General features: G+C 36.9%; 1 protein-coding gene across 2 annotated transcripts in view; it reads right to left on the bottom strand.

Moving 5' to 3' along the window:
• LOC105291280 (protoheme IX farnesyltransferase, mitochondrial) overlaps positions 1-10,719 on the bottom strand; it is a 127,520-nt gene extending 116,801 nt beyond the window's left edge. For both annotated transcript variants that reach the window (XM_023529954.1, XM_023529955.1), the window contains exons 1-3: positions 10,566-10,719; positions 6,602-6,735; positions 4,574-4,886 (exon numbers count right to left, since the gene is read on the bottom strand). In XM_023529954.1, coding sequence (XP_023385722.1) covers positions 4,574-4,886; positions 6,602-6,735; positions 10,566-10,608 — 490 coding nt within the window. In that variant the 5' untranslated portion in view covers positions 10,609-10,719. The remainder of the gene's footprint in view (positions 1-4,573; positions 4,887-6,601; positions 6,736-10,565) is intronic.
• Between the last annotated feature and the right edge of the window lie 140 nt (positions 10,720-10,859).

The raw sequence follows: 10,859 nt of genomic DNA, 5'->3' as shown, positions 1-10,859 counted from the left end.
ATCTCAACAGGGGAAAATAAAACAAAAAACGAAATATACGTATGGTGGATGAAATGGTAATTTACAAAGAGCTCTAAAGAATCAATAAGAAATGATTGAGGATATAAGAAGTAAATAGTAAAAGGAAAACCACAAATGACAAAAATAGAGAAAAAGATGCTTAAAAAATAAAAATAAAAACTTAAAAAATAAAAACACACACAAAAATCTTTTTCTATTATCAAATAGGTAAAACTGGTAAACATTGCTATGCACAAGCACAGAATATGGAAGGAATCAGATTCCCATATGCTATTGGAAGGAATGTAAATTATACTATCTTTTTAGGAACAAACTGGTTAATCTATCAAAATTATTGTGTTTAAAGCTAGCAATTTACATTTGTAAACACTTAGATAGACTCATAAGTGTACAACAACTTATGTACATAAAAGTTAATCACAGAATTACTTTTAATTGAAAAAAACTGGAAACACCCTAAATGTGCATCTGCAGTGGTTTGGTTAAGTAAATAACGGCAGTTCCATATACTGGTATAGTATGCAATGAAATATTGTCAGCGAAAACTATACTGTTAAGAGAAAATGGCAAGTTGTAGAACTGTTGTATGTGTGAAGAATGATCCTATTTCTATTAAAATGTAAAACCATAACTATTTATATCTGCATATTTGTATATATATAGAAGGTCACATTTTTAGCAGAGATTTTATCTAGAATGGATGAAAAAAGTACCTTTTCAGTTTATAATATACTTCTGTATTGTTTGAATTTCCTTTTCTTAAAATAAGTTTATATTAATTTAGTAGCATTTAAAAGCAACTTAAAAGATAAATAAATAAAACATAAAGTGATGATGTTCCCCTAAAGAACCTTCCAGGACTTTCCACTGGCTGGGGTATCACAGCCAAACTCTTTAGCATAAAATACATGCCAAAATAAAATGGCCCTGCTTAACTCTTCAACCCCAGCAAGTGCCTCTACGTAACACTCAAGTCATACTGCATTACTCAGGCACACTACAGTTTTCTGAATATGCCTGGGTATCTGCTTACACTCCATGCCTTTTCTGCTTAGTAAAGACTCATTCACTTCAACCCCCATGACAGGCAGAAACAACACTTCCTTCTCTGGGTCCCCATTCTGCCTTATGTACATACACATCTCTTATGGTACCTATAACATTAATTTCTCTAATGATAGATATAGCAATAATAGTCGTATTAATAACAGCTAATTAAGTGCATACTAGGTGATGGGCAGACAGGTGTTTTATATGCATTATCTCTAAGGTACTCTAAGGTTAAGAAATTGCTCGAGATCACATAGGTATTAAAAAAGAGCTATAGGTTTGAAACAGAAATGTATCTGACTACAGCTGTTTATTATTTTATATGTGTATGCGTATAAAAAGTACGAAAGTACCAAAAATCTCCCCATTAGACTATCAAATTCTTAAGGACAGAAATCATGTGTGAGTTATCTCTGTATCTCTAGCATCTAGCACAAAGGAGTATGCATAAACACCCAATAAATATTGAAGGCAGGTAGTCTCATCATCTCGTTCCATCCAGCACACGATGCATGGATCCCCTCTTCAACTTCTATCAAAGATGATGATGATCTGTTTCTACTTGGATAGTTCCAATGACAAGAACGACTGCCTTATGAGGCAACCCATTTCACATCTAAATAATTTTCCTAAGAACTCTCATTCATACTGAGAGAATCTGCCACCCTGTTAGCAAATGCAATCTCTGTTCTGCCTTCTAAACTATAAATAAGCAGCACTGTTCCTTTAAGTCGATGGAGCTATGATGTTTGAAGATTGTTAACCATGTCTTCATTTGCCTTTCATTCGCTATCTTTCTCCCCGCTCCCTTCTCTTTTCTAAGCAAACAATCTCATTCCCCCAGTGACAGAGTTTCTTATTCCCTTCTCCTTGTGGTTACTCTCCTAGAAGACTTCAATCCATCAATTCCCTCTCCAAAGCAAGTCTCTACCTAGTAAGAAGCATTGTACCCAGATATCAAAAGTACTCAGCAAGTATACAGCATGATTTCTGTCCTCAAAATCTTAGGAAAATATAACATACATTAAAGACAATCAAGTGTTTACCTGTAATTATTTGAAAACTACCCTTGAGGTCTCCCACATGCCAGGCACACTGCTGGGTACTTTAAAACAGCAGTCCCCAACTTTTTCGGCTTCAGGGACCTGTGCTCCTATGAGAATTTAATGCCTGATGATCTGAAGTGGAGCTGAGGGGATGCTAGCGCTAAGGAGCAGCTGCAAATACAGATGAAGCTTCGCTAGCTTGCCCACTACTCACCTCCTACTGTGCAGCCTGGTTCTCAACATGCCACGGACTGATACTGGTCCATGGCACAGAGGTTGGGGACCCCTTCTTTAAAAGCATTATGTGATTACATTCTTAAAATGATTTATTATTATTCCTACTTTATGGATGAGGAAATTGTCTCAACAAAGTCAAGGAACTGCCCAAATTCTCACTGGTTAGTCAAGATCATAACCAGGATCTGAACTCAAGTCTGCTTGACTTCAAAGCCATATTCTGGGTTTTGAAAAGAGAGAGTTGGGTCAAGAGCAGGCAAGAGAAGGCTTCATGGAGAAGCCTTGAAAGGATCTGACTAAATATGAGAGGCAGACTGGTCAGTGGAGGAAAGAGTATGGTAAAGTGGAAGGGGTCAGGGAAGGGAGAAAAAAATGTATGTTTCTGGGAAGAGTCTAACCATTTCCAATTACAATGTACCTTTAAAATCAGGCAGAGTTGAGGCAGGAGGCAATGCAGAGGAACTGTAGACTCTTGAGTAGGTTAGTAATATATGAAAACAACTTTTATAAAAGTTAGTCTGGTAGCCCTATGCAGTATAAATTGCAGTGAGAGGAGAATGAAGGCAGAGAGAACAGTTAGGAGCTGCTGCAATAACCAAATATCTTATATGTTTTGGACCTGACCTAGGATAGTAGCTTCAGAAATGGAGATAAGAAATCATATAGGCATTACAAAAGATTCTGCCAGTAATAGCTGGATGTTAGACTGGAGATGAAGGGTAGAGGGGAAAGCAAAGACTGATTCTAAGATTTCTCATCTGGGGGAAGTAAAGGATGCTAGTATTATTGACAGAAATGAGACAATCAAAGAGGAGAACCAATCTGCAAAGTGAGCAGGAGACATGTAAGTTGATGTGTTAAATGATGGCGCACACAAAGAAAGAAGCTTCTGCTGATAAGAGAGGTCACATCTGATGCCTACAGACTGAGAGGCCTTTTATTTTGGGTGACATACTAAAATCACACCTTGTTTATAGTCATTCGTAACACATCAACAACACCCAAACCAGTTGTGTAAATTTTGTCATTTATACAATCTAAAGATAACTTCTTTAGAAATATGATTCCTTGCTCAGCTATCAGAAAACATTAAGACATAATTTCAAGACCACCTGAAATCAGTCTCCGTGTTTTAGAGTCACACTGTAAGTTTTACTATCATTCTTTATCAAATTCCTATCTCTATGTGTTCTCCCCTTCTAAAGATTTTCTATAAGTGAGTTTAAGTGAGTTTGATCACTGAGGAAAGAAGTTTTCTGGTTTACCTCCTTTCACCATCGATTTCAGACTTAACTCTCTTGAAAAACAAACAAACAAAAAGAAACCACTCTTGTTCTGACCTTCTCTACTCTCAAAAGCCTCTCTGTCTCATCTGTTTAATTCTTGATTTTGACTCAATAACATTATTTCCCACTTTCTGTCCTCAAAGAGTACCTGGTATAACTTTATCACTTACTCATTTCTTTTCCTTATTCTCATCCAGGAAGAAAAGGAGAGACCAGGTTTCCATCTGCAGAATGATCCAGAACATGTATTCTAAACAGGGTTAGCCCAGAATAAGCTATTTCTACGTTTAGCTACGAGTTGAGATGATAATAACAAAGCTTTGCCTGACTCACAGGATGGCTGTAACAACCAAATGACATAATTCTGGGTTAATACTCAAATGCATGCAATAAAAATTGGTGCAGTTTGCTACAATTAGGCAAAAAATCTGGTTCTAAACTTCCTTTCAGAGAAGTGCTCAAAATCCCTCCACACTTGGGGCAATCCCAGACCTCTACAAAAGCAAAACATAGCAGTGAGCTGGGAGTCCCAGTGGCCACTGTGAGTTCACTGCATACCAAGCACAGCAGTGCAGTCAGCTCTGCCTGCAGAACTCAGACAGAACTCATTATCTTACTGCATCTTTAAAGGACAATAGGTGTAAAAACACAAAAGACAAGGATGTAAGCAGGATAAGTATTCTACTTTAATTGCAAATAAAAGAAAATCTTTTTAGTACAATACATTCAGTACAATGCTATTTACAATTCTGAGTAAATAGAATTCAGAAAACTTGATTTTGGATTCCAACTAAATTGAAGAGAAGAAAAATACTAAGAAAGGATCTGCAGTTTAAAAATATTCCTTTTGGGGCAGTAAATAAAATTAGCTTTTTGTTTAACTAAAAACAAAGTTTCGAGTAAGAATCTAACTATACCAGAAAAACAAAGTACCTGTGAGCTTGATTTTGGATAGTCGAGCCAAAATTCCTGGCAAATCGTCCACGTGCAGCTTCATCTCTTTCCACTGCTTTTCATCTTTTGTCTCTTTTCCCACTTCTATTGAGCCTTGAATTATTGAGGCAGATTCTAGTTCTATCAATTCTTTTTCACTTGGCTTTCTGGACAAAGATAGGCTGGAGGGTGAAAAAGGTTTCATCTCATATATTTCTTGACCCGAAGATGTTTTTTCAAGGAAAGGAGATGCCACTGGTTCTGGCTTTGGTTTTACTTGCTGGCTGAGACTTCTGTTCAGTTGCGTGACATACTAAATTTAAAAACTACATATTACTATACAAAACCCAAAATGCTCTTAAATGGTTGTTACACCTTCTATCAGTCCAACTTTTATGGTACTTGAAAGATTTTCCTATAACTTTATAAATACATGGTAAATTAACCAATTTAGAGTGTTTGGTAAAATGGAAATCACTAGACTAAGAGATATGAAGAATACAATTAATGCCTTGGCACTGGTTTTCAAATTCAATGGTTCAGAAAATTCTAGAAATTTAAATTCCTTGAAGGAAAAATAAACTTATTTCTTATTCATCCCCTCTAGAATTTCCTCTAACATAGAACCAGAAACTGGTGGTTTAACATTCAAATACAATGAAAAAATTTTCTATAATCAAGAACCCAAATCATTGTTGACTTTCCACGCTCCTAGGCAAACAGTGCAGAGGAGCTCAAGATAGTGCATAATCCATGGCTAAGCGACACTACAGCACGGTGTATGAGGAATGAATGTGGGTTTTAGAGACAGACAGTCTCTACTGCTTATTAGCAAGAAGTAATTATTACTAGCAGCCATGAGGCACTTTATAGTTTTATATAATGTGTATCATTATAGTTAAGTAGTTATGTAATAGATATCTCATTTAAGGTTTTCGACAGGTGTAAAGATAGATTATTATTCATATCTCCCTCTTTAATTTACAGATGAGGAAATCAAAGCTTGAAATAAACTGACAAAGCCATGAGTCAACAAGCAGCTAGTTATAGGTGGCCCTGGGACTAAAAGCCACCTATCCTGATAACTAGTTAAGTAATTTTTCCGTTACACATACTAGTCTTAGAAGGAACTACAAAGTCATGAATGAATCTAGAGTTCTGTTTACGTACAAAAGGCATTATACATATTTGAGTCTCTCTTCTAAATATCCATTATCCTTGAACCCCAACTTAAAAAGTCTAAACATTACTGGAAATTTTACTCTTTTATCAGAACAATGAGTTTTATAATATTTTAAATTTTAAGTTAAAGTGGACATTTTAAGTTAAAAAAGATGAGATGAATGTCAAATAGAATTTTAAATTATGAATTTGCTATTATTTCATGCTCTAATAATAAGTTCTTAGCTATCAGTTCTCCATTCTATGACATTTTTCTATTTGAGAAAATGGCAAATGCTCTCACTGGTAATTTGGAGTAAGTTACCATGTTGCCAACAATACTATGGAGCGAATCTAGATATAGGTCTACAAGAGGACTTAGATTATCAATGTCTACTACAAAATGCCTAGCAAATTACAAAAACTGTTTGAGTACTTAGAAGTGCATGTGTTTAAAAAACTTTTAGATGCACTGCTAATATAACAAGAGGATTGCACTGCTAAAGCAATTATTTCTGTATCACTGATGTATTTAGAGAACTTTAAAGAATTTAAAAAGATGTATTATAACATATAACAGTTCAGCTTCTTAATTTTGGTGTCGAAATATGCCAGAAGTTTTCAAGCTTTCTCCAAATTTAATGAGTAAGTTCAAGATCATACTTTAAAGCTCAGAATTATTCTGGTTTTGGTTAAGAATAATCAGAACAAGAGATTAAAGTTTTGAATAAACTTAAAAGTACACTAAATGAAAGTCCTTTTCAAACAGACTTCCTACAACTCTTCTTATAATAGTAATTTCTAAAATTCTCTCATACAGAGAAAGTAAAAGCAAATAGCAGAGTAAGAATTGTCTTCTGAACATACCATACGTTTAAGAAAGGTAAAGTGCTGAAATGTAATCCACTGCTTATTGATGTTCCTAAAATGATGCATAAACTTGTGAGGGGATTCCTGCACAGCTCTTCTCTCTAGATACCAAACACATCCTCCTACCCGACCTGTAATAGAGAGAGAAGGGGAAAAATAGTTAAAATGATTGCTATTTCTCATCAAATGACTGCACCTATCCAGAAGCAAAGCCAGCACCATGGTAAGCAATGCACATGTGATGGGTCAGAACTCTGAAATTATTTAATCCAGATTTGTGAATAAATGCAATTTATTACCCCAATTTATTGTTTAAGTCAATGTAATTCTTCAACAGGACTAGGGAAATTTTTCATTTCAGGATCATTATGCTTTTATTATATTAAGTGCTGAAAAGATATTTTTAAGAAGAAAATACAAAATAATCAATTTAGTCACTTTTAAAAAATATAAAATGGGCATTTTTTCTCAATAAATAACTGTAAACTGGAATATATATTTCAGATTAATATTTTGGCCAACTAAAAAGGTGAGGAAATAGTTCCCAATAAGGTATGACTCTATCAATCTACTTAGGAAGAAGCTATTTTTGTTGTATAAGAATCTGGCTTTTAATCATTATTCTAAACCTTTTCTCAAATATCAGCAAATCCAATGCTTCTTTGTAAAGCCTCATCCCAGTCAAGCCTTCAAAGTGTAATGGTACAGATTCTCCCTTCCTTTTTAAGAATCTCTTCTCCCATGGCTCCATGACACTAATAGTTCCTGGTTCTTTCCACCTATCACTCATCACTTCTCAGTTTCCTATGGTATCTCTTCTTGCTGTATCTGCCATTTTCAGACAGTTCTTACTGTTCTGAACATTATATATTGTCCCTTAGCAAATGCAATTATAGGGTAATTTTTAATCTTCAACCCACTTCTACAGTCACTATGCCTATCACAACTGCTCTTTATCTCCACATGGATGAGCTGCAGTGTCTTTAGGAACACTTTATTCTCACCCATATCTCTGCTCTGTTCTCTATTACAGATAAAACCATTACCTACTTAAGACCTCAAGAACATCCTGAATTCTTCCTTCATCATTTAATAACCATCAAGTCCAGTAAACTCTGAAATATAGGCCAAATTCTTTCCATTCCTACTGATCCAGACCCTTATTATCTTACATTTGGATTACGGTAACAGTCGTAGAATTCAAGCCAGTCATCCCAACTTCAGTAATTTCTTTTGTTCTCCAATTTAAGTTCCATAAAGCTAATGGTTTTCTTCCTGAAGCTCAGAATATGCATCACTCGCCCAAACGTGTACATATAACTCAATGTAGCAACACTTCTCATCACCCTCCACTAAGACCACATACTTCACAATTTTGTTCACTTTTGTTTATGTTGCTCACTAGCTTGCAGTGTCTTGTCTCACCTGTCAAATTTCCAGTCTCATGTAACTACCCTCTCACTTTATATACTTTTTTATGGCACTTCTTAATGCAAATTGTTTCCATTTGTTTCCGCCATAATTTTTAGTTCCTTGGTGGCTGGGACTTACTCACTTTTGCTACAACAGCCAGCAGAGTGCTTTCCATATAATAATGAAATAATGTTTGATCATCTCCACAGTTTACTTAGACTGTGAGAAGAACTATCACTGCCCCTTGCAATACATGGCAATCATCTTAGACTGGAGATATGTCACTTCTTCACTGAAATCAGATTCTCAAACCTCAATTACAAAATGCTTGTTTTCCATTTATGTGAATGTGTGTTTGCCTGCATATGTATACATGAAGGAATAGTAGCATTTTTCAAAATTTTTTGAAATCAGTTTTTGGATATTCCAGTTTTATTTATATTTTTACTGGTGCATATTTTCCCTTTTTGGCCTTAACATTGTTATTTAAGTTAACAGGATTTCAATATTGAACAATTCTGTCAAGAAGACATCAAGGTTTTACTGTTCTGGGCCTTAATTTCAAAACCAGTTTTGAGTTCTTCACATCCAGTGAGAAAAGCATGTTGCCAGGAGGAAAATAAAATGAGGTGAGCAGAAAAGTAACTGAAAAGTCCTGAATTTTTTTTTTAATGGCTATAAAATACTTTGAATTTTTTGAAGCAAACTCAGACATGACCACTAGGTATGTAATATAGTCCCAGATTATCTCTCTGCCATTCCTTCTCACCATGCTGCTTCCACAGTGGATCTTCAAAGTGGATCAGAGTAAATCATACAGACCAATTACTAGCATTATTGGTGATTATGTTCATAGCTTCAAGAAGCTAAACCGTCTACTAATTCCTTACGAGGAATGAAAAGACTGATCCAGCAAAAAACCATGTGGGCCATATGCAGCCCACTAACTGGAATTGGGGAATTCTGAGCAGCCAAGTGGAATTGTCCTATAGAAAGTCCAAAGTACAAAACTGAAAGGCAGAAAAGCAATGAGTCTGTTCAAGCACTAAGAAAGGCTTAGCCCTAAGAGAATGAGTGTCTATGGTCAGGATCAAAGAATACTCACAGTCAGGGATAGCAGAAAGCAACAAAGAAGCAATTCAAAAAGAATCACAGACCTTTAAAAAACCTTTTCATTGTGAAAAATTTCAATCACATACTAAAGCAGAATACAATGAGCCCCATTACTTTTCCCTCAGCTTCAACAATTACCAATCTTGTTTCATCTATACTCCAACTTCCCGCCCTCTTTCCCACTTTTTGAACCAGAAGGGACCTTTAAAAGTATCTAGTTCAACTGCCTTATTTTATAGATGAGTAAACTCAATTCCAGAGAAGTCAAATAATTTGTCCTGACATCACACAGACCAGAAAAGATCCATAAATAACAATGCCATGAGAAAAAAGTGAAGAAATTTCAGAATCACAGTGATCTATATTGCCAGATGCTGCAGAGAACTTGTGATACATGGGGCCTGAAAAGTTTCTGGGATCTGATTTAAAAAAGAGTCCCTGGATTCACCTATCCATCTCTAATATGGACCTGTGGGAACACATTCCTCATACAGCCCTTCGTCATCACCCCAAACTACTGGAGTCAAAATAATTTCCAACTTCTTCTTTAATATCTCCAACAGGGCAAATTCCATTCATTCACAAATAATTACTGAGAGACAACAATGTACACCAATTACTGTTCTGAGCACTGGGAGGCACAGAGGTGAATCACAGAAAAATTGTCCCTGCCTTCACAAGATTTACATTCTAATTGGGAGAAATATATGATAAACCGGTGTACATAAATAATTACAGACTGTGCTAACCATGATGAGAGAAATAAGCTGATGTGAGGAGAAGGGCAGGAGCTCTATTTATATAGGATAGGCAAGGTAGGCCTCTATGAAAAAGTGACATTTGAACTGAGACCTCGCCGAGGGCCAAAGAAGCACATTCCATCTTCAACATACATAGCTGTTAGGCCCTTCAAGTAGGAGCATTACATCAGGGACCACGATGAATGGTCCAAAAATAAAAAATCTGAAGCTATGGCGCAAGGTCTGCAGTTTTCATCATTTTCATTATCAAAATTTACATCATGACCATTGATATTGTAAGAAAGCTTCTGAGTGGGGACAAAGCGCTTTCCTTGTCCTTATATGCCAGTGGCTAGGAACGGACGCTCTTATAAGTCAAAAGACTCATGGAGCCCTAAGATTCTACCCCGTCCTCTCTTTCCAGCTTCCACTCTATGAAAATCGAAAGAAACACTAGACACCGCCCCTCCAGGGGACCGGAACGGAGGCAGCATGAACAGCCAAAGACACAGTGCAATACTAGACCTTAGCCCTGTGGCCTCACCACTAAAGGCTACTCTCTAGGTCACATCCTCCCACCGGTGCACAGCCGACCTCGCCAAGGGCTCCCAAGGTTGCAGCAAGCCGGAACCACAGTGTTGCACGTGGCAAAAAGAGAACTTTCCCAAAGTCGTGCCCGACAGCGCGTGCAATACCTGTAAGGAGGCGTGAGGAGAGAGTGTGCGGGGATGCGGCCATAACGTAAGAGTCTGGTCGCTCCCCGGGATGCCCGTGTCCTCTCGCCTCACCGGCTGCTGGGCGCCGCCATATTTCTTCCCCGCCCCCAGTGGGAAGAGAGACGCTTCCGGTTCGTCACTTCCGCCGGTAGGGAAGCGGAAGGGAAGGACTGTGGTTGTTGGTATTTGAAACCGGACGGACCTGACAATGCTGAACTGAAGGTCGGAGGCATGTGGTACTTTGAGGAAACGTGAGAAGCACCGTGTGGCTAT

The sequence above is a fragment of the Pteropus vampyrus genome, unplaced genomic scaffold, assembly GCF_000151845.1.
Source record: "Pteropus vampyrus isolate Shadow unplaced genomic scaffold, Pvam_2.0 Scaffold44, whole genome shotgun sequence".
NCBI lineage: Eukaryota > Metazoa > Chordata > Mammalia > Chiroptera > Pteropodidae > Pteropus > Pteropus vampyrus.
The sequence above is the reverse complement of the archived record's forward strand: the minus strand, read 5'-3'. Positions and strand labels throughout refer to the sequence as shown.